Source organism: Cupressus sempervirens, chromosome 9, assembly GCF_028749045.1.
Source record: "Cupressus sempervirens isolate cs-2001-9-10 chromosome 9, ASM2874904v1, whole genome shotgun sequence".
NCBI classification, from domain to species: domain Eukaryota; kingdom Viridiplantae; phylum Streptophyta; class Pinopsida; order Cupressales; family Cupressaceae; genus Cupressus; species Cupressus sempervirens.
Genome location: NC_143126.1, coordinates 269,201,149 through 269,226,502, shown reverse-complemented (window position 1 = coordinate 269,226,502; position 25,354 = coordinate 269,201,149). Strand labels below are relative to the sequence as shown.

Here is a 25,354-nt window from a genome sequence, read left to right as displayed (position 1 = left end):
GTTCTTGAAGTAGAGGGTAGGTATGTATCTGCAGGATATATGCATTGTGTTAAAAGGAATTGTTTAAAGGTCATTAAAACTTCATTTTATTGGGTTTGTCTTTCTAATCATATTCTAATCTTACACTAGCAATATTTAATCATGCTGTTGATACTTTTGTCTCCCCTGCACGTGAAGAAGCACATCAACCTGTATTCCACTTTACTCCTCATATTCTGTAATCTTTTTGTATAAAGCATGCCATTTGTTCGACATGTTTTTCCACACCTCTCCGGCACAGATTGCTACTGACATTTTGGTTGAAATTGGAAGAAAAGCATGATGACAACCCATGATGATGAGAAGATGAATAATAGGAAGAAGATGTGCATTGAAGAGCTGAGAGCAATCAAGGTGTTGGGAAGAGGGGCTATGGGATGTGTGCTTTTGGTTGTAAGAAATGGCTGTCATGACAACCCATTTGCTCTTAAGGTCATAAGAAAAAACACCAAAGATCAACAATGGCTTACCAAGTTGAGAAGAATTCACAGGGAGAGGGAGATTCTTTCTTCATTGCACCACCCATTTCTTCCCTTTCTAATGGGTGATGTTGAGACCGACTTTATGGTTGGTTGGGCTTCTGAATACTGTCCGGGTGGTGATCTTCATCATCTAAGGCAAATTCAGCCTGACAGAAGCTTTTCAGAGTCTGCTCTCAGGTAAGTCATCCCTTATAATGTCTTAGCACTGATCAGTCATGGCTCTATAATCTAATAAATGAGAAAATTCACCTTTTATCTCTGAATCATATGCTATAAGAGCATGTTCTAGTGTCATAACTTAATTTGGCTAGGGTTAGATCTTTTGTTTGTCATTTATTTTGCATCCATGGTAGATTTTGTCATAGTCTTACAGAAGCAGTATATGGTAGTCAATTTAGAAATTCTTTTATGGCAGTTTTGATCGTTTGTAGCATACATACTTACCTGATTATAGAGATTCAAGACCCAATTTTGTAAATTTGGAGAAGACCCTTTACATATTCTTCCGTCTACCTTCTTCTCATATGCTTCCTTCGTCAGGAAATGCTTGAGATGAACATTTATAAAGTATTCATGGCGAACTTCATGTCCATTTACACTAAGTTTTTCAATTGGACAATTTTTGTGTGGTGCTTGAGATGAATTATTCATGGCGAACTTCATGCCCATTTACTGGAAGTTTGTGAATTGGACAATTTTGTGTGTATCTGTATAAAAAAGGGAAAGTAAAAATCTGACTTAGTCTCAGTATTGACCTACACAGCTGCCTTTATCTGCAGATGAATAAACGATATCCACAACCATTGTTTTCTCATTTTCATTGCTTTCTGTTTTTCTTACATTCTTTTTGATCTGAAATATGAAGAAATGCGTTCACAAGTCAATTGTGTTTCCTCTTCTTTTGCTTTCTGTTTTGTATTTTCATAAAATTTGATAGAAGAAACAATTCATACTAAAAAAATCCAAAAACAATGTATACATATGCAAATAATGGAGACAATATTTTCCATCTTATTATCAGTGACGATTGATTTCTTCTGGATAATAAAATTTTACAGTTTGATTCAAAACAAGGAAGAAAACATTTACACAGCTAGTTTTCGTTTCCCTTGTTCTGTTGTGTTAATTTTGTTTTCTCCTCTTCTGCTTTCTGTTTTCTGATGATAAGATCCTAGAGTTCGATATACCAGGAGTTGTGGAAGTTGTCTCCAATGAAATTGACCTTCAAAACCCATAGTTATTAGGGTTGCCTTGGAGACTTTACTGACAATTAAATCTCGGTTTTCTTCTAAAGAGCCCTAATTTAGTGCAATTCCGTGCATCACATATTTTAACTTCCAGCCCAATTCCGTGCTACTTTGTCCCACTTTTGTACTTCAAAACATTTATATATGGGTGAGAAGATGCAATTATCTAGTCCTATGTCTGACAAGCAGCCGTATGTCCATTTGTGGTGTTTAATGTTCTAGTTTTATTTCTAATAATATAATAGAAGTTTTGATGATAACTTCTTAGTAGCATCTGTTTATCTGAAGTATTTATATAATGAAACAAGTTTCATTCATTCATCATGAATTGATCTGATTGTTCATCATTTTAATCAAGAAGCTCTTAGAAGTTCATAAATTATTAGAACATTTTAACTGTGTTCTAGTATTATGTTTCTTTCAAAAATGGATCTTCAAGAGTTTCTATTTGTAAATAAATTCGAATTTTTCCATTCTATGGAGTTGAGTTAATGGAAGACTTGTTACATGGGCCTGACTATGATATATAATTCATCAGGTTTTACGCAGCAGAGGTTGTGTTAGCTCTAGAGCACCTCCACAGCAAGGGAATTGTTTACAGAGATCTTAAACCAGAGAACATTCTTGTGCAAAGCAGTGGACACATTATGTTAACAGATTTTGATCTCTCAAAAAGACTTGTACCAAACTCAAATGAATCTCACATTTGGCATAACCAACAACAGAAAAAGCAGCACTCCATTCAACAAAGAAGAGGCTGGCCTGTTCTAAGTAGAATGCTAAGCTCCAAGCCCAACAAGCCATGCCCATCTACTCAAGTTTCTCCATCTCTAAACCAAAGCCTTCAAAGAAGCTTTTTAAGGACAAATTCATTTGTGGGTACAGATGAATATGTTGCACCAGAGATTATAAATGGTGAGGGTCATGAATTCTCAGCGGATTGGTGGTCCCTTGGCATTTTGCTCTACGAATTGCTGTATGGAACCACGCCATTCAAGGGATCTAACAAGAAAGAGACCTTTAGCAGAATACTCCTGATGAACCCTAAGCTCATGGGCCCCTCGGCTCCACTACATGACCTGATTCTAAGACTGCTAGAGAAAAATCCTCAAAAGAGGCTCGGATTCTCCAATGGAGCTGATGAGATCAAAGGGCATTTGTTCTTCACAGGCCTTCAATGGAGCTCACTTGACGATGTCTGCCGACCACCCTTTGTGCCCAATGTTGACATTAGTTATGATAATTGCACGGATCAGCAGTTAACATCAGAAATGGAGTGTATTCTTCATGCCATTAACATTGTGAGCGTGAGTGAGTCAGATGAGGACCAGACAACCGACTCAGAAGTCGATGGACTTTTCTGATCACAATTAGGATAATCAAAGATACCCAACTATACGACAGGCAATAAAGACAGTAAAACAGTGAAAATTTCAGGAGATATGAGTAGCTTTCTGTTGAAGGTACCAGGTTCACTTTCCTAATGTTAAATGGTATGTCAAGGTGTGTTGCACCTTGCAAGTTCAAATGGTATGAGAAGGTGTATATACATTCCCCATGTTTATATCTTATGAGGTGTAAGGTCTAGTTTGATGGGTAAGAGTTTCTTATGGTAAGAACGAGGTCGTAAGGTTCAGTTCTCCATGTATATTTTCTATGAGAAGCTCTGATTTCATGGGTGAGAGTTTCTTATGGTAAGAATGAGGTCGTAAAGTTCAGTTCTCCATGTTCATTTTTATGAGGTCTGATTTCATGGGCAAGAGTTTCTTATGGTAAGAATGAGATCGCAAAGTCTAGTTTCCTTTGCACTCTCCATGAGAAGATGTATTATTCTCCTGAAGTTTATATATTATCCAAAAGGTTCCATTCCATGGGCTAAAGTTTCTTCTAGTGAACAAGATTACAAGGTCCAGTTTCCTTTAAATGCTATGTGTATTACATTCCCCAAAGCTAATCTCGTATGTTATCACAAGGTCTGATTTGATGGGCGAGCCTTTCTTATGGTAAGAATGAGGTCACTGGGTCCAGTCTCCTATGTGTTCTCCAAATTCAAATGTTATAAGAAGATGTATTACTCTCCCCTATTTGATATGTTATCTGAAGATCTAATTCGATAGGCAAGAGCTTCTTCTAGTAGACATAAGCTCACGAGGTCCAGTCTCATGTGATACTGGATGGTACATTGCACCAACTTAATAAAAAAAATAGCAACTCAAAAACCGATGGACTTTACTGATCACAATTAGTTTATGTTGGTATGTCTATGTGCATTAAATCTGACTTTGTATGGTATTATATAACGGTCCTGTTTGTTTCTTTAAAGAAAGAGAAAGCTACAGAGATCACTGTCACTGTACATGTTATGCTGTGTTCCCTCGCAAGCGCCCCACAGAAAAAAGTTACTGGCTTTTCTGTCGAAAGTAAAGCCTGCTTTTTCCCTTTGTACATAACTGTTTCGCACTAAATAAAGCCATGTCACAATCTTTATTGCGGTAAATCATGATGGTAAACCAAAGTTTTTCTTGACGATGGGTTTTGAGTTTACAAAAAGTTTTGCTAAAAAACTTGCTTTCCAAAATTCATCTCCCGTCTAAAAGTTAGTATAAATCAAAATAATTGATGTGTTTTTTCCACATTGATGATTAGAGTTGGTAGAGGGATGTGAAACAAGGCACAAATTCGGTGAAATGTATGGTGATGATCTGAGCCTGTGATTTAGAATCTACCCTTGGCTTTTCTAAGGGGAGAATTCTTTACAGGCCGGCATGAGGATTAAACATGATTATGTTCTTTTTTCTTTAGCTTTTGTTTTGTCGAATAATACTTCAATTATTTGTTTCCAAGCATATATTGAAAGGATGCTTTGTTCCCCGTTTTGCTTCAATTCTTTTCCTCTGATTGTTGTACCAGCTTTGTTTTATTGTAAAGTGAAAAAAATGATTCTAAATAGTAATCGATGAATATCGCAGGAATCGAGATTTATTTTCCAAATACCTTTTATTTTCACAAGGACCATAAGCCCTTCGGTGAGAATGGCCATTTACAAAATAGGATTGATGCTTATGCACAGTCTATGTCATCTAAGTACGAGAAACTGTACCAATAACCGAGTCCATATGTGCTAAATTATTATATATATATACGCTGGACAAACATCCTATCAAAAGAGAATGACCATACCAAGCTTTCTAGGATTTCGTCTCTTTGATTAAAATTTGTGGAAGTGATAATTGTTTTGATATGCACTGTAATTTTACTTGCAAATTAACATTTAAATGAAATAGCAGGTCATAAATGAGCTAGGTAAGAAAATGACTAACATGAGTGTCATTAAATTAAGGCATATAAATACAAGGAAATTAGGTTGTATAAAATTATAAATTAAGGTAGTTCAAGTCGATTATAAGGAAATATAATAATGGAAATGACTTTTTCTTTTTGAAATGGTGAAAATTTAAAAATAGATATATAAATTTTACTAAAGTTCATCTATTTACTTTAAGTTTACATCTAGAAATATGAATCTTAATAATTTTGAGTGTAGTACTCTTTTTACCACATAGAACATGTATGTCTATCCGCATGTATGTATTCTTATATGGATATGTCTATTTGCATGTATGTATTCTTATATGGATATATATTTAATCTTCCACTCGTATCTTCTAATTACATTACTATTAAGACCACGAGCAAAATTATTCTTGTAAGGCCATTTAGGACCTATTGGGTCAAAATTGAACTAAAAATAGGCAAACATGAAGGGATGGTGTAGGAATAATGTTTTTGAGTCATTTAGGCCATGTTTGGCACATATATGATGTATTAAGGTTCATTTTGTAGTTAGAATGAGTAAATGTCAAAATGTAGCAACTTTTGAGAAAAGTTATGTTTTTTTTGGTTGCAAGGCTTAAATGGTTTGAAAATGAGTTGAAATTAGTTGCAGAGGTTGGATTATGTCTATTTAGACCTCTTTGATATGAGGCAATGATATTGCTGAAGTTTCTATGATTGTCATTCAAAAAACACTTAGAATCTATATTCTTTTTACAAATAGTCTTTTTGTAAAAAGTTGTACAAATTGACATAGTGTTGCAATATACATGATCAAATAGCCTATTGACCTGCCTTCATCATTGATTTGATTTTAAAATATTTTTTATTGATGCAATTTATAGTCATTTTAACACAAACTCTATTGGAACCCTTAAAAGAGTGTTTTGAAGAATAAATGTCTAAAAACCTAATAGTCCACTATTGAAAAATTATAAATTTCAAGGGCATGTTAGGTTGGACTATGTATTTTAGGATTCTAGAGATTTTGGAGTGGACCAAACTCATAAGGTAGAAACCATATTTTTGGCATTTTTGGGTCTGACATTGATATGTGGTAGACCATGTGTCAAGGACTTTTTTTATACAATTTACATTTCTTGTAAGTAGTTCCAAGTGGCTTAGGTACTAGCCTTGTTCATCCCTAAGCCATGTTAACTATTAGTGTCAAACACTTAGTCATTCACAAGGCATGGTTATTCAGTCGTTACTATGACTGAGTTATCCCATATAGGTTGACCCATGAAATGAAGACTTCTATTATTGAAAAATTATAAATTTCAAGGGCATGTTAGGTTGGACTATGTATTTTAGGATTCTAGAGATTTTGGAGTGGACCAAACTCATAAGGTAGAAACCATATTTTTGGCATTTTTGGGTCTGACATTGATATGTGGTAGACCATGTGTCAAGGACTTTTTTTTATACAATTTACATTTCTTGTAAGTAGTTCCAAGTGGTTTAGGTACTAGCCTTGTTCATCCCTAAGCCATGTTAACTATTAGTGTCAAACACTTAGTCATTCACAAGGCATGGTTATTCAGTCGTTACTATGACTGAGTTATCCCATATAGGTTGACCCATGAAATGAAGACTTGTATATATTCCAAGTAATGTGCTAAGAAGTAGTTAGTGTCGAGAAAGGTAATGGCCACTGAGTACTCCTATGATTGTCAATTTCGTTAGAGTTTAGTGGATGCCAAGTGATATAGAGGCCAAGTTATTTAGTTCATGTCTAGCATAGTTTAGGTTGAGAGAGAACACGAAGAAACAATTTATGCTGAGCACTGGTGTAATGTAAGTACGAAGTAACAAAGTTAAATAATTTTGTTGAATTGTAATCATGTTTTGAAGATAAAGGAGGTAATAAAAGAGGAGATTACATGTTCAATGGAAGATCATTAATCTCTAGGCGTGGAAATCGAATAATTAGACAAATGCAAGGGTCATACGGAAAAAGGATTGATTCTAGATTGTTTATTTGGATCTAGAAGGTTCACTCAATTATCTATTTATGGAGGGTCTATGGCTGAATTTATTATGGATATTGATGGATGCAATGTAAGCACGTAAATTGGTGAAGAGTGAAGTTTTGGAGGTAAATTAGAGTGTAGAGACCGAGCAGTGTAGTAAAGAATTTTGAGCATAGACATAGGAGATCTATCATAGTCAAGTGACATTTTATTACATAGAGGAAATCTGCTATCATGCAATAAATTGATAACCAAAGGATAAGGTTCTCAACACTCTAACAATAGTTTTAGTGTTTAATCTCTTATTAAAGTAGCTTTAACAAGCTTATGTAAATCTCTAACAGAGTACTCACTTTGTTTTGATGTAAAAATTATATATCCTAGGTAGAGCCTAGTAGTTCTTTTAGCATTTAATAGGGAAAACCCCTCACAAGGTAGATCACCAGAAGTGATCGAATCATTGTTGTCATAACAGACACAACTTTACTACTACAGTAGTAAAGATTTTATAGATGTCATGCCCACCACAATTTTATCTTCACCTTGGAGGATTTCTACATGACCAAATCTATGTGTTAATGTATGATATGATTATGAGTTTACATTTATATAAATAGAAGGTTTTAATCTAATATAATGTAAATGTGGATGGTTTTATTGATATGGGATGAATGTTTAATGAAAGGTTTTATGTGGTGATATGAGATATGTTTCAAGATTAAAGTGAATAATTTTTATAGATCATGATTCACCCCCCTCTAAGTATCATATTTTCCCTATTAGATTGCCCACAATTAGTATCACAACAATGTACTCTTAACAAAAATAACACCCAATACTAAGAAGAAAATGTTAAAGAACTATTTGATGAAGGAAGCTCCAGCAAATTTAGTGCAACAATAGAAAATCTATTAGAGAGGAACAATACGTTCAATGAGGAATTTAGATTATTTAAAAGAGACCACAAAATTCAAGTAGTAAGGCTATATGAAGTGACTAAACTAAAGAAAAAGTGTGAGGAAGACAAAGCAAAGGATGAAGATAGAAAGGCATTGATTGATAAAGACAAGATGTAGTTTGTTATAAGACTTGATGAAAGAATCAAAGAAGTACAAAAGCTAACACATAATTAGTTTGATATGTCAATCACTTCCTCAATCCAAATAATGAAATTGCAAGAAAGGATTTAAAGATTATAAATCTAAAATTTGAGAATGACAGACTTACAAATGAGTTGAAAGATGAAAATGAATTTGTTGAGAGGATGAACAAACCTAAAGAAGCTATGGGATTCCTCAATGAAGAGATAAATGCACCAAGGAGATGTTGAAGTTGATGAAAGATCAACACCATAGCTCCCAAGAATTTCCCGAATGCAAACACATATCATAGAAAGAGAGAAGAAAAAGCTACGGAGGTTGGAATTCCTAGATCCATAGGTGAGACATTCTCGATCAACAAAAAGAGAGATTGCTATAATCAAAAGTGAATTGTCTTTTAATTACAAACATAGATCATCCTTATAAAGGAGATCAAAACCCTAAAAAGGTCTAACCTTGTTTGCATAATAACAACTAATAAAAGAATTAATTATTATATGCCTAAAGTTTAGCTTAAGTAGACTACAATTAATTAGGAAATATCTAATTACTCTAACACACCCCCCCTTAAGCTAAACTTATTGAGTAGCTAAAAACCTCGAAACTACTACAAAAAGTAGAATTGGGTCCTAGAAACAAAGCATGATGAGGTACCCAAGCATAACCAAATCTTTAAAAAGAAAAGAAATAGAGAAAAACACATGGAACAAAACCCTAATCCAAAAAGAGATGGAAAAACGTGCTGAAAGAACCTAGTGAAGGACTAAAGAAGCCTCCAAACTAGGGAATATCCTAGAAGATAGGAACAGAAGATGATCATGAAGAAAACCATTGAAGCATGTAGAAGTTACAAATCTCTATCAAAAGTAACTATTGATCTAAAGAACCTCCATTGAAATAGAACTTAATTAGGCAGAGAAGGCTATAATCTGCATCGAATTAGGAGGCACACAAAGGTAAACAACTAAACTCAAAGATATAGATGAAATGAAAAAATAAATCCTAAAGAGCTAATCAATCAAACCAAGGAAGCATGAGAAAAAATAGAAGAACCCCCCTAATGTAGACAAGAGTGAGGCAATAGGAAATAGGAAAAGTGGGCCAAAAGAATTGTATGTCAAGGGACCATGATCAAGATGCACAAAAGAGTACATATGTGTGTATTGAGGTGATCAATCTCAGACACATCATGAGGAAAATATCACGGAAGGGATACTCATTGTACAAATGAAGATGGAAAAAAAAGGCAAACATCAACCCCCCATGGCACTTTACTCATGAGTAGTGCATGTAAAATAAAGCACAAGATATGGTGAATCCAAAGAATAAAATAATCTACATGAGTGTCCTCAGATGACACTACTCAAATCAAAAGGAAAAACAAGGCAAAATTATTGAAATGAAAATGCAGATGCAGTATGGCACATTATCTCAGTGTGTTTGTAAGAATGCATAAATGGTTTTTAAATAGACCAGAAGAGACATAAGACTAATATAATAAATAGTACAAATCACAAGGAATCATCTAAAGCAACAAAATAGATCCTCATACCTAAAACAACAAAGAAATTCACCAGAATGAAAAAATACAAAATACTGAATAGAATGTTCCTAGAGAAGAATTTGAAAAAAAAACTAGCATCACTGGGAAATGTTCCTAGAGAAGAATCTAAAAAAAAAACCAGCATCACTGGAAAGAGCTCAAAAAGAGCCTTCCAACAATATAAGTAATTCCCAAATTGGAGATTAGATGCTCAAGATATGTCTCTTGGAGTGCACAATTGTGCTCTTGACTTTGACAATAGAAAAGGCCATCAAACAAGAACCAAAACTAAAAATGAACTATACCATTGTGGTGGCCTTCGAACTAGGTTTTCAGAGATATCTCATTTTTGGAAAATGGAGTTTGTATGCCTAAGATATGAGAAAAAATGTGAAGCTAGGTCCAAACAGAGCCTGAAGAGGTGATAGGAATGTTGATGCACTGCTGACATGGTGCTGACATAAGTAAGTGATGAGTCCAAATTTGATGAAAAAATGACCATCGAGGCAAAAAATCGCTAGAAAAAGACCCCTGCTAGAGAAAAAGTCCAACCGTCAGAAATAAGAGCCAGATCAAAGGGTCGGTGCTAAATGAAAAATATGGTGGCCAATAAAGAGAGCATGAGTGATGCAGTAGAAAAGTGGAAGCTATTCCAAAACACAATGAGGGTTACAAGTTTCAAAGGTTTAGACACTTGGGCCTATTAGCAATCCTAAATGCTTCAAAGAAAATACCTATCAAGACTACCTTCAAGGATCCTGAATGATGAATTTAGTTTATATGACTTCCAATTTCTTATATTCAAGGAATCCCAAGTTTTTACTTCAATTGCACACTCCCACTTCACAAAACTCCCTCAATTTGAACCCAAGAAAACCTAACAGGCTGTCCCAATACCCAACAACAGACTTAGAGTATAAATAAATTTATCTTTTATCACAACACTAAATAATAAAATGATATTTCTAGATACCCTTTACAAAGTTCTATGACATATCAAAAGCTTCCATGTGCTTGTTTTGGACCAACACACCCATCCTTGACTATACCCTAGTTTTTAAATGCATAGAAAATGCCCAACTTACAAAGGAAGTACCCCCTAATGACCTCCTATCAATCCCCCCTTTTGGGAAGTGCCTTCTGATGTCTTTATTTTTTTAATTCCAAAGGGAATTAGATCCTAGTCTCTACAACCTTAAAATCGCCAAATTGTGCTCTCAAACCCTTGTAATCTAGGGTTTCCTCAAACTTCCAGTACAGCACACCTTTGAACCAAATTTGTGATTGAATCACCTTTCATTTTCCATACTCAAATGTTTCAAAGCATAAAATGTATGCCTCAAGTGGACAGATCATCCACTACTACACCTTGGTGTTCAACTTCAGTAACTTTTCCCACTATCCCCGACTGTGATCACCTTTATTCAATCCAACTCTACATATGCTCAGTTAGTCATTTATAATAAAAGTTAGATTAATTCATTCCATGAATATTAGGCCTTCATATTCATGGAATGTTATTCATTATTTTGAGAACCTTACTGCAATAATAAACTTAAACAAAAACCTGACTAGTAACAGTTACTGCCACAACAACAAACTTAAAAAAATTGTGAAATTGGTCAAATAGAAAGTAAAATGATCAAGAAAACTCTATTAGTGCATAAGGAATTCAAGCCACTCCAATTAAAATTCTAGGAATCATACAATTTGCAGAAAATAGAGTAGTTTTATTGCTTTGTTCTCCAATTCAATACACTAGTCTTCTCATACCAGTTTGTCTTGTAATAGAGACTTCACAAAACATATATAAAGTTTCAAAATAACTTCCCCAAACTATTTAAACCAACTCTCATTTCTGAGTTGAATAGTTCAGTCTTAAGGTAATAACAAGTTAAAAATTCCCTCTAACTTCCTAAAGTAGCCATTATGATTTAAATTTTTTGAATTAAAACATAAAATGGCTTTATTAAACATTAGAGCCTTTCTCATTGTTGAAGCCTTTCACTAAGTTTCCTAATACCCCTCCTAGGCTTCTTAAACACAATTTAAAACTTGGACATCATTAGTCCATAAAAATCAAGTTCTTAATCCATAAGAGGACATTACAAAATGAAAAGTGGACCTTTGAGAAAATTGTAAATATGCTAATGTATTGTACTATTTGAAAGTCATGATAGGTGCTAGGATTCTCAAATTGATTCATTGACCTTGATTGTGCATTCCATCCTTTAGATTTTCTTTAAAGGCCTTGAAATTCTACATAGTCTCCTTCTCCAAATTGGTTGTGTAAGGTGCTTCGGCACCATACTCCCCACCATGAAAATAACTCTTGCTCCAAGAGTTGTTGTACTTGTACCCACTATATTTTCTCATAGTGATCTGATGTTTAAGAATAATACACTCCCCCAAAGTGACCTACTACTATCTCATCCTACCTATATCCACACACAAAAGATTAGGTACTAACTTATTTGGAGATGATTGTCTTTCTTTATGATGGTACTATTGTTGTACTTGGTACTTCTACACAAACTCCATTGGATCTTTCTTTGGCAGCACTTCCACTTCATTTGCATGTCTTCCAATAGGACACTTGACTATCCCCACTAGTACAAAAGACTATTCTAATAGCCCTACCCCCTTGGACTATCCTACCTCTTAATCTAGCATTGTTTCGAACCCAAAATAGTATCATATTGTAGAGTATTTAGACCTTGCACTAGAATATCGCTACCAAAACACATCAGTATGGATTCCTTATGAATCCTCACCAATGGATACAACTTATACCTCACCTTTCCCCATTGAACTAAATATGTATTTTCATAGGCATCATGCATATAACTCTTCTTGAACTTTGCCAAGATCTTCCTAAAATGAGATTCCCACAAGTCACGTGCATGCCATCACACAATACCCTATCCCTATAACTCCCAACTAAAAACTCAACCATCACTTGATCCTTAACCAATAAATTCTAACTTTCATTGACCCAAGTAGCATAATAAGGAGAAGCATGTGCAAAATTTTTCAAATTCAATTTCTTAACAACTTCATAGGATAACACATTATTGCATGCCCCTAAATCAACTATAAACTTGCATACCTTGCCTTGAATGAGATAATTTGATTTGAATATGCTTGGATCTTTTGGTATTTGAGTGCTTCTTCTCATCAACAAGCACTCTCCTTCTTCTAGATGAATTTCAATGGGTTCTCACTGGTCATCTTTTCTTGTTTCTTCATCAACCAAGTTCACTCTTTGGTTTCTTCCTTTGTCTTCCTACCATTTAGGACACCTAAAGGACCGATGGCCTACTTCATTGCAATTGAAGCATCTTCCTACGAATACTCCCCTTCCTCCACTTCTTCTCATCAAGTGGTATCAGAGCTTGTTCTTCCACCTCTTTCCTCATAGAAGATCCTCCTCTTGAGTTACTTTGCTTCTCTTGCCTTCTCTTTATCTTCTCTTCAGCTTTCAAGGCTAATTGATAGCATTGATCAACCAACCTCAAGGTAGAAAGACTAAGTTCATCCTTGATATTGAACCTCAACCCCCCATATATCTTGCAATATTTTCTTCCATCTCTTCCTCATGATTCACTCTTATAGTAAGCTTGTGGAATTCCTTAGTGTACTTCTATACGTCCAACTCCTTTTGCCTAAAATCCCTCGTCTTCTTGTACAACTGTACTCTATAATCCTTTGGCAAAAATTTTGCCCTCATTTTTTCCACCACAGTATACCAAGATGTGATATTGGGTCTACCATTCTTCCATCTATCTACCTGGATACAATCCCAACATAAAAAAGCTTGTCCCTTCAACTTGAACTTTTCTATTAGGTGAATTGTGTACTTTGCTATTAGGTGCGCTTGGTGCACCAATCTTGTATTCTTAGGGTTTTAAACTATTTTTTGGGTTTTCAAGAAATCAGGTTTTTGTTTATCGATTTCAAGGTGTTATTTTTCCATCTAGGACTAATGAATGTACTTTTGTGTAGATATAATGGCATCCTCTTCATCTTCCTTGGGCAAAAGAATGGCACCAAAAACTATTGTTTTTAAGTTCCAAGGAGTTCCAATGAAATCAAGGTTTCAAGATGACAACTCGGATATCAGAGATACTAATTTAGGGCATACAAATTTGGGAGAATTTTTGAAGATATGCAACAAACCCACCAAGAGGTCCCAAATGATATTTTCACTCATCAAATCAAGACTCATCATGGTGCACTTTATTGAGACAATAAAGAAAGTAGAAATACCACTTGATTGGGCTTCTACTCTAAGTGAAAATTTGAGTGAACAATTGGTGATGGCAAAGAACAAAAGGAGATTCTACATGACATCATACTTGGTGTACTTGTTAGCCATGAGACCCATAGATTATCCAGGGCTCTGCAAGAGGGGTAGCATTCAAGATGCTAATTCATGGCCATACATTGTGTACCCCTAGCTAGTAAAGAAGAGGCTCTCAAAATAGAGTAAAGAATATAGAATTGTGAATGATGCTTTAATATTTTCTATAATCCGATTCATAGAAGGATATTATGAAAAAAGAATATCAAAGGAGGTAGCTATGCAAATATTAGTACTCAGAGCATAATATATCCAATTTTAAACTTTCACATATTTGAGGGTAGTAGGTACAACTCTCAACCCGAAGAGGCTCCCTAGATACCCTAATGATAGACTAATTCTCCTAGAGATTTCCCAATAACTTTTGTCTACATATGATAGAGTAAGAAAGCAACATGAAATATGTTAGACATAGCGTATGACTATAGGATCTTTTAGGGTGGATAGGAGGCAAGATATTCCTTCTTTTGAGTGTGAATGAGATTGGTATCCCTTTGAAGAGTACAATTCTCCATGGCCATGTTTTGATAACATCAGGATAGTACAATATTTGGTGGGCAAAATATTCCATCATGAAGAAGCTATTGAGGATCATTGGATGAGTGCGACAAATGACTATGACTTCTAAATAAGTGATTATTGTAGGATGACTTTGTACTCGGTAGAGAAGGTCCTAAAGATAAATATTCCATTAAAGATATTACAGCAAGACTCATAGGAGTTGCTTGATCCTCTGTTCAATAGGGACAAGATTGGTGATAGGCCCATTATGAAGGCTGAGGTTGACATAGAGAAGAATTCTAATATCAACCATAGGACAAGGCTCATTGCTAAAATGACATAGGATTGGATCAAGAAACCATTGATACTTGATCAAATTCCTAACATTGATCTTTCACACACAAGCTCGTTCGACCAAAGGTAGAGCAAAGAAAGTTGCCATTCCTACCTTTATAGCCTAGTCACTGGGAAGGCTAGAAATGGTGCACCAACTCGATAGGCTAGTTGGTTAGTATAGAGCTTAGGAGAGTAAAGGAAAAGGAAAAAGAAAGAGGAATTCTCCTCAAAGAATCAAGCCTAAAGAAGGAGAAATCTCAACACCTCCATAACAAGGAGAAGAAAATGTACAAGGGCTGAAAGATACTAGAACTCCAAAAGTCCAAGTTGATCCTCAAGTTCTAGTAGATGCATCGAGCCAAATAGAGGAAGAAACTGAGATACAAGAGGTCTCTCCATCGAGGAAAACGAAATAGACATCTCCTTCAACACTAAAAAGAAGAAAGATTAAGACTCTGATGAAAAGGAGACAAAAGGTGATCAAGAAGGTGATCCTTTTGACATCCATCGCTGAACCTATTTCAGAAGAGGTAGAAGAAGAGGATGAGGAGGACGAGGAAGATAAATCTCCATTGAGTCAGAGAACTAGGCTAGTTAGATCCATAGAGTAGGAATGGAGAAGAATTTTTATGGCTATGCCTTCATCAATCCCAGATGAACCTCTACAAACTACTACATCGGAGGATGAAATACAACAATGGATTGATGAGTAGTATGTAGAGGGGATTGATGTCTTTAAGATGTCAAATTTTGACTTTATGCTTGTAGGTATTGAGTTGGTTGGGGATAAGATCTAAGATATGCCAACCAATCAACCTCATTAGGAGGATTGGACTCAGATGCCTCTCGAGTCACAAGGAATCAAAATGGTCCCCACATCCCAATTACAGGTTACATTTTGTGTTGACAAGGGATTAGTTACTCCTCCTCGTCTAGGAACATAGATTAAATAGGCTTGGATAGAACTTGAAGGAGAGCCACAATAAGTATCCACCAATGAAGTGTAAGAAGAAGGACAAATAGGTAAACAACCTAAGCAAATTTCCTAGGACACAGAGGTGAGAACTATGGACTCCACTAATATAGGGACTATAGAAGAGGAGTCTTCACAAAGTGAAAATACCTTAGAGATGAGTGATAAGGGCAAGAGCATAGCTAAATAGAGTCCTTCATCCTCAAAAGGAAAGTCCCCCACACAACATGTTCCAAGGTGGCTCTGAAAGGAAGTAATCAAAAACAAGAAACAATAATTCACTACTAAGGAGGAGGGTAGAATGGAACTAATAGAAGTACTAAGGAAATTGGAATCACCTCCAAAGGATGCAAGAGCATTAGCCTTTTTCATGAGTGATAAGAATTAGGACCTTTTTTCTCACATTGCTATCCCTCCTCCAGAATCAAATGTTGAATAACTAACTTTGAGGAATTATTAGATCTAGGTCATGCTTAGGAAGCCCACCTTGGAAACAACCAAGCTAATGGTCACAACTAGGATGAAGGAAGGCTTTTAGAGCCTGGAAAAGGATGGGGTAGAGTTAATAATACTTTAGTGCTAGAATGAACTCCTAAAAGGATATTTGAGTGAAGTTGTAGGCCCATTGGATCTCACTAACCTTGAGGAGACTCTAAATGTAGAAATTCAAAGGAGAGATATGGGCATGGTTCAATTGGATCCATTTTTGAATGCCTATCAGCAATGGCAAGAAAGTTTTGAGGGAAAAGGTGTACTCATCATCCAAGGGAATCTTAAGTTACTACATGTCATGTAGAAGAATGTAGATAAAATGGTAGAAATTTTGAATCAAGATTTTGGTCTTATGGATGAGGTGCATACCCGGAGAAAGGATCTACAGGTATTATAGGTGATAAAAGGCCAAAGGTATCATATGCTTATGGATGTATATATGGTAGAGGAGTTAGATTTAATAGATGAATGGATTGAGAAGATAGTAGATAGTAATAAAGTAATTGAGTCATTACATGTAGAGATCCACTAGCTTAAGGAACAAGCTCGAGAGTAAATTTTGGAAGCTGAGAAACACTATAGTGATGCATGTCTAGACATTTTTGAAGAGGATGCATGGGAGAAGTTGATACCTATAGAGGTGGTAGTTCAAAGATTCCTGAGAATTTTTGATGAAGTTTCTAATGATGAAGATATTCAGTAGGCATTTAGGATAGAAGAAGCTTTGTTAGAGCTTGATACAAAACTCAAGAATTTTATTGAAACTCAAATAGAGGTGGATTGTGAGGCCTCACCCTGACCCTTTGTAGCATAGTTGATACCTTATTATTTTGATACTTATGACTCGATACATCTAAACACTACCTAATGCTTGAACATATTATATTATTTCATGTTGTGCAATGCTTACTTTCAGATATTTGAGTTCATCATTTAATGCTTTATGAACATGTATGTTGGTGAAGTAAGTAAATGTAGGATTAACACTTTGATTATGAAATTTTAATGATTAAGAATATGGGTAGGATGAGAGGAACCCTGATTTATTGAAAGATGTATGTTTTAATTTATGTGATTCTCTTATATGTATATACATATGTGCATGTGATTTTATGGGACTACTGATGTGTGCAATGAGTGTGCAGGATATTTCAGCTAAGAAACTCGACGAAGGAACAAAACTGATCCCTATGTGCCATTTGTGAAAACCTTTTTGTTCGTAACTTAATTTTATTGTGAGATGTATGAATGTATCTTTTCGTGATCAATAAATGTTAATGTTTCGTAATTGTGTTCTTATAATGTCACTTGACACTTGTGAATTGCATATGCATTCTAGCATGCTAGTTAGGGTTATCTATGTAACCTTTGGACCTAAGTTGGACTAAGTTAGTGTCATTTTAGCTAATTTATTTTTAATTGAGTTTAGTTATCCCTAACTTGGATTAGTGCTTAATTTACATTTTGGAGTTGTTGGATAGTCCTAAATATTCCTAGTATTTGTTTGGTCTCAAATCTTTTTCCTAAGGCCTTAAAAAATGAAATCTTTCTACCCAAGGGGTATGGGTATGGGTTGGGGGCATTTTCCACCCCCTAAGCCCCTTTTGTTGACTTTTGAGGTCACTCAAAAAGTCTATTTTTCCTTAGTGCGAAAATTGAAAGTTGTTACCATGAGTTGAATAACCTCAACTCCACTTAGAGGTTAACCTTAGGTTTGGTTGAGTTAGAAACTTCTAGATTTTTAGGTGAGTGGGGGAAGTTATTGCCCTTCTTGGTGGTTGAGTTTGGATCTTATTTAGAGGCCCTTTTTGGAGTAGTTTTGGTTGTTGTTACCCAATCTCTACTTTTAGAGAGGAGTCTTTGAAGATTGAAGGAAAGGAAGGAAATGCTCTTCTCAAATTGTTCATTTTACCATAACCTCTTTGTGAAGGTAAGAGTTCTTCATCTCATTGTTCATATTGTTCATGTTTCTCATGATGTTTCATGCATGGTTCATGTTTATGCTATTGTGTTGTTTATTGGTATGCTTGTATGTATGTTGGGTATGCTTGGGAAGGATTGAAACTATGTTTTCTTGAGTGCTTTTCTTTCATGTTTTTGTTTGAATTTCAAAGTTTTCTTGTATGGGGTTTTTGGCATTACTCATGCTTGGATAGGGCAGAAGTGGCCAATTTCAGGAAAGGTATTCAATTGGACTCCAATAGTGTAGAGTCTCTTCTCAGGACGAGAAGAGGGAGAGAGGGTAGGGTGTTATGGGCCGCTACCTATCAGTACAAACCTCGTATGAGTTTTGGCATGTAAGAATGGAGTAACAAAATTTCTTGAGTTATAGCCCCAATTGGGCACCTATTTTGGTGTTGTGTCTGACATCTCCTATTGGAAAAATCCACCTTTCCCTAGTTTTGATTCAATGTTGAATCTTGTTGTGAAAACCTAGTATGGATATGAATGTTTGATTTTGTCTCCTTGTTATGCTTGTTTGTCAGCTGGTCAGATTTCATTCACTCCACGATCTTAGCAATGTATTGAAAAAAATGATATGGATCCCTTGATAAGGGTCATGAAGGAAATTTAATTGGATTGTTGTAATTTCGGGATTGGAATCCTATGTAAATTGTATTTAACAATTTTGTTGTAATGGCAATGATGTTGGGTTTTCTTCTTGGTTCTTTCCCGATGGAGCCTTTGAATCAGGTTGCCAATAAAATAGTGATTGAGTATTATTGCTTCTCATGAGTTTTTTTTTTGTATTTTTCGATTCTATGGATGCATATCAAAAATAAGATGAAATGATGAAGTTCAATCAGGCAAAATTCACATTTCATATATGTTGAAACAAAAATTATGTTATGAATGTAGGTTTAGTTTCGTGATTGTTGAAAACAAAACAATTATTGCATTGTTGTTAAAATGGATCATTCAAATTCTTGGTTTATTTAGATTGTAACAAGTCCTATTAGATTTTAATATATATATATATATATATATATATATATATATATATATATATATATATATCCCCCTTGGCAATTTTTAGCATTAGCAATTCTAACACTTAGAAAAAATAAAAAATCTTAGAGTAAAAATACTCTGTGGTTTTTGTATGGGAAACTATTTAAATTCTCCCCTTGTGATAGAGAATTTTAGAGGAATCTTTAAATATTCTTGAAATAAATAAATAACTTATTTTGAATAACTAAATAAACTAAATAGATAAATCAATTAATATGTAAGCATAAGGCTAATATCCTAGCTAACTAATATCTATTCTTACCAAATATACTTTATACAATAACTCCTTGTTCCCTTGGTGCCAACTCTTGGAAGGGCATGGAAAAAAAGTTTTAAAACAAGTCAAATCACTTTTTTGGGTGACATCACCCCACCTTCTTCCTCTTCTACTTGGGCACATGGCATCTTTTACTTAGGATGGGAGTCAAGTATGATGTGATTTTAAAAAAATGTGTTTTCTTTAAACCTTGGCCTTAGTTCCCTTAAGTGCCTAGGCATCCTAGTCTCTACCATGTGTAGTGGGAAGGGGAAATAGTGCTGCCAACAGTACGACTATTAGTGCTTGGGCAACGTGAATGCTTCATAGCGTGCATGACATGTGGAGGGTGGGGGTAGATAGTTAGGGGGTTAGTTTAATTTTTTTTTTATATATAGTTTAATTTTATCTAGTTTAAGTTAAAGTATTAGTTAGTAGGATTAGATGTTAGGTTAGTTGTAATATCCTCCCCTGATTTGAACTTTGACTTGCAAAAATTTAACTTAAAGAATATTGTCAAACACTTTGTATGAAAACTCATAAAGCTGATTTCCTCAATAAATTGCTTTCCAATGAGTAGATTTACGAACAACTATGAAGTGACATTAAAATGCATAATACACATCATAACATTTTCACAAACACTTGGCACACATTCAATAGTATATGAAAAATCTGGAAACTCTTTCAATCTGCTAATAAAGGGTGATTTTTAAATGTAGATGTGCACTTACAGCTGCCTTAAAGGCTGCAACAACTATTCAGACTTGTATTCAACAATTATTATGCAAAATATCAAAATTTGACAAAAGAAACCTGGAATTAGTTGCCGTAGTATTTTGCAGATGTAGTCGGCCAGCCCTCCAAACTTCTAATCAGCCGAAAAAATAAGTAAACTTGATACCAACACTGTTCACGCCGTACTGTAGCAAAATACTATTCATGCGGGACTATAGCAATAACTAACTTTAGATCTGCACCTCAAACCCTTGTAAATTTCTTTATGCAAACGCCCCAAATGAAACCCAGTGTGTTTCCTGAAGTGAAAACACCCTTGATCCTCCTGACTGTGTCTTCCAACAGCAAAGAGAATGCTAGCAAAGAGGGATTCCGTCCTCCAAGCCTGATAATCAGATATCCAACAACATAACATTAATCTTCATCCAAGCATACAAAAAAAAATCTCTTCCATTTCTTTTATAGTGTTCTCACAAGAGCTCAATCCTTCATTTTCTCAATGTGGGATAAAACATAACTCCCTTTATGTACCTTATGTCTCCAATGTGTTATAAAAATAAAGGGACTCTTTTAATTTAAATATTTCCCACAAACTATAGTCTATGCATCAATAAAATTAAATATTTAAATTTAACTTTATAAAATGGCTTTATCAATGCATAACAAATCTTATCAATGATAAATAAGTTTTCCTGTCGATTTTAAACAATTACCATCGACATACCACTATGACTAAATGTCTGGCCATGTCCAAGATGACTTACTATAAATAGTAAGTATGCCCAAAGTTGCCCCAGAACCCCTTAGAAAGACCTGCAACTGAAACTGTCTAGGCCAAATGGCCTCTAAGCCCCTTTAATGTCCTAGTTAGCCTACGAGACTATGGGGAAATAGGCTAACGACAACATCATGCTATGAATTCTAGAAAGGGGACATTACAGTCTGCCCTTCCCAAAATTTCTTGTCCTCAAGCAATTTCAGCTCTGGATGCTGCAATATCTGCTCATTTTCCCAAGTAGCATCCTCAACAGGTAGGTTCCTCCACTTCACTAGATACTCCCTGATAGTCCTCCTGCGAAGCACCCTCTCCCTGGAGTCAAGTATGGCCTCGGGAACCATGATAAGCTTTCCCTCATCATCAAGAGGTGGTAATACTACTGAAGGCACCACATTGTGACCCAATGCCTTCTTAAGGCGTGACACATGGAACACATTATGCACTTTACTGTCTGCAGGCAAATCCAACTCATAAGCTACTTCACCCACTCTCTTGATTACTTTGAATGGTCCATAGTAGCGTGGTTTCAATTTCTCTGCTCCACTCTTCTTGAGAGAGGACTATCTATACGGCTGTAACATGAGGTACATCATATCTCCCACCTCAAAAGACCTCTCAACCTTGTGCTGATCAGCATATTGCTTCTGCTAATTTTGTGCCTTTTGCAAATTTTCCTTCAAGGATCGCATAATGTTCTGACACTCCTACAAAGTATCCTTGGCCTTAGGCACCCTGCTGTCCCCAAATAACAAATCCAAAAAATTAGGAGCATCATATCCGTACAGTGCCATAAAAGGGGACATTTGAATAGACATATGGAAAGAGGTATTATAGAAGTACTCCCCTAGATGTATCCACTTCACCCAAGCCTTCTGTTCTCTTGCAATGTAGTTTTGAAGGTACCCCTCAACCCATTTGTTCACTATCTCTATCTGCCCATTAGTTTGGGGGTGGTAGCTGGTACTCAGAGTGAGCTCTGTTCCACATAACCTGAACAACTCCTACCAAAAGTGGCTCATAAATCTGCTGTCTCTGTCACTGACTATGCTCTGTGGTATCCCATGTAGTCTAAATACCTCTCGAAAAAATAGTTCTGATATTTGTGCTGCTGAATATGTAGACGAAATTGCAAAGAAATGTGCAAATTTTGTCAATCTGTCTACCACAACAAAAATACAATCCCGACCCTGTGCCTTGGGGAGGCCTGTGATAAAATCCAAGGAAATGCTATCCCACTTCTTCTCTGGTATGGGTAGGGGCTGTAGTAAACCACTCAAAAAAGAATGTTCCTATTTGTTCTGCTGACACACAGGGCATTCCCTAACAAACTAAAGTGCCTCTGATTTGAGTCCTTTCCAAGTGAAGTGCTCTCTCACTTGTCGATATGTCTTAAAGAATCCGGGATGTCCTACCATTGGTGAATCATGAAATGCCCTCAAAATCTTCTACTTCATAGAAAACCCGGGTACTAAATAAATCCTTTCCTTGTAGATGATCAGATCATTTATGACAGTGTATCGACTATCTTGAATAGCTCCCTCAATAATGCTAGAATCCCAACTATCCTTAGCATATTCTGCCAAGATCATCTCTCTCCAATCATCCATGACTATCCCAATAGCAAGCAAATGAGGCCTTCTAGATAAAGCATCTACAATAATATTTTTCTTCACTTTGACATAGGCTATGTCAAAATCATAGGCCTGTAATTTACTCACCCATTTCTGTTGCCTGTCATTAAGGTCCTTCTGTCCAAGGAAATGTTTCAAGCTATTATGATCTGTTTTTATTGTGAATCGTCTTCCCACTAAGTACTGCCTGAACTTAGCTAGCGCGTGCATGATTGCTAGCATCTCTTTTTCGTAGATGTTGTAGGTTCTTTCCACACCTCATAATTTTCTACTCTCATATGCAATGGGATGTTTGTCTTGCATGAGAACAACTCCTATGCCCTCTCCCAAGGCATCACATTGCAGCTCAAAAGGCCTAGTGAAATCTAGAATGGCTAAAATAGGACATGTACTCATCAGCTCCTTAAACCTGTCAAAACAATCTTGAGCCCTCTCTAACCACTTGAAACTATCTTTCCGTGTCAAATTTGTAAGTGGTGCTGCTATCTGTGAAAATCCCTTCACAAATCTATGGTAGAACCCACAAAGCCCGAGAAATCCCTTGAGTTGTGAAGTATTCCTCGGTGGTGGCCAATCCAGAATGGCCCTGATCTTGTCTAGGTCAACCCAAACACTTCCTGCACTAATAATATGCCCTAGATAGAGCAACTCTGTCATCCCAAACTCACATTTACTCATCTTGGCATATAATGACTCCCTCTCTAGAATACTGAGCACTGTATCAATATGCTTCAAATGTTCCTCCCAAGTACGACTGTATATCAGTATATCATCAAAAAATATCAACACAAACTTCCTCAACTGATCTCTGAACACTCTATTCATATAGGACTAGAAAGTGGCAAGGGCATTTGTCAACCCAAAGGGCATGACTAAGAACTCAAAATGTCCATAGTGGCATCTAAAAGCTGTCTTCTCCACATCCACCTCTCTAACCCATATCTGATGGTAGCCGGATCTCAAATCAATCTTGGAGAAGTAGCATGTACCATGCAATTCATCAATAAGCTCATCGATGCGCGGGATAGGGTATCGGTTCTTGATTGTCTTCTTGTTTAGCTCCCTATAACCAATGCACATCCTCATTGTACCATCCTTCTTCTTCACCAATACTACTGAAGAAGCGAAAGGACTTTTTCTTGGATGTATGTGCCCCATGTCAATCAACTCCTTAATTGCCTTTTCTATTTCATCCTTATATCTCTTCGGATGGCGGTAAGGTGTGATGATAACTGGCTTAGCCCCTTCCTCTAATTCAATAACATGCTTGATTCCCCTATCCAGGGGTCTCCCTAGAGGTATCTCACCAAACACCTTAGTATGTTTGGTTATTATTTTTTGTACATCAGGTGGATACTCTAGTTTATGCTGCTCTGTCATCCCAGGCATTACTCTAAACTCTACTGCCCACTGCACCTGATCATGTCTAAAGAAACTCTGCATCCGCTTGAGTGACACCACTCGAAGTCTCCCATCTGACAAACCTCTGAGCACTATCTTCTTACCATTTGCCTCAAACCTCATTTCCATTTTCTCAAGGTTAAATGTAAACTCTACTAGAGACTTCATCCAGTTCATCCCAAGCACCATATCCTAATCACCAATGTTGACCACAATGAAATCTCCTGTCATGTCATAATCTCCCAAATGAAGCTGCAAGTTGGAGATTTTCTTGGTACATTCAATTTTGAAGCCGTCGGCAACCATCACCTTAAATCACCTATGCTCCTCTGTATGTAGCCCTCTGCTTGTCACAAACTTCTCATCAATGAAGTTATGTGTCGCCCCTGTATCAATGAGTGCCACAACTCTTTGTCCATCCAAGGTTCGCCTAACTCTGAAAGTGACGGCCTCCTGTATACTTGACAACTGAGCTATCATTCTATCACCGCGTGCTTGCTCTTGTGAAGAACTATCATCATCTCCAGCTGATTCAGATGACTGCTCTGAATCTCCGTCTACTGACTCTTCGGCTGAAAAGTACTCCATCTGCTTAGCTTTTGCTTTCAATGGACACTTATGTGACAAATCCCAAAGCTCCCTGCAATGAAAACAAAGCTTCTTCTTCCTAAGATCATTAAGTGTCTCATTGTCCAACCTCTTACTTTCCTCCTTAGTTGGCTGAACCTCTTTATGAAAAGGTTTCCTGTCCTTATCTTTCCTTGAAGGGAAACTCTTTGCTTGGAATTTATTTTTTGAAGATGAAGAGGAATCCATGTCACAAGCTTTCTTAATGGCTTCCTGCAAAGTGGGAGGGTTGAGAGCTTTAATCCACCCTCTCAATGGATCAGCTAACCCATCCATAAATAGAACTAGTATCCTCCGTTCAGATACATCTGTTACTAACACTGCAAGTTTCTAAAATTCTGAAATGTATGCTTCCAATGATCCCCACTATTTAAGCTGAGCTAACTCCTTGAAATGGAGTTCTGGATCCTTCCTATCAAAATGTTCAATCAGCCTCTCTGTAAACTCCACATATGAGGTAATGTGTGCATGTCCCATAGTGACCATACCATGATGCCACCACTCGTGTGCTAACCCATCCAGATGAATT

The 25,354-nt window shown here is 36.1% G+C and overlaps 1 protein-coding gene across 1 annotated transcript; it reads left to right on the top strand.

Annotated features, from left to right (window-relative positions):
• The first annotated feature begins 237 nt into the window (after positions 1–237).
• Positions 238–4,010, top strand: LOC149538488 (serine/threonine-protein kinase UCN-like). Its single transcript, XM_089799822.1, has 2 exons — positions 238–698; positions 2,307–4,010. Exons 1-2 carry the CDS (start codon positions 319–321, stop codon positions 3,130–3,132), a joined length of 1,206 nt encoding a protein of 401 aa, XP_089655948.1. The 5' UTR covers positions 238–318; the 3' UTR covers positions 3,133–4,010.
• The last annotated feature ends 21,344 nt before the right edge of the window (positions 4,011–25,354 follow it).

What these genes read in the sequence shown, in the direction of transcription:
- LOC149538488 (XM_089799822.1), top strand. Translation starts at nt 319, where the DNA reads ATGATGACAACCCATGATGATGAGAAGATGAATAATAGGAAGAAGATG. An exon ending in TTTTCAGAGTCTGCTCTCAG is followed by an intron (nt 699 to 2,306) that starts GTAAGTCATCCC and finishes ATAATTCATCAG; the next exon opens with GTTTTACGCAGCAGAGGTTG.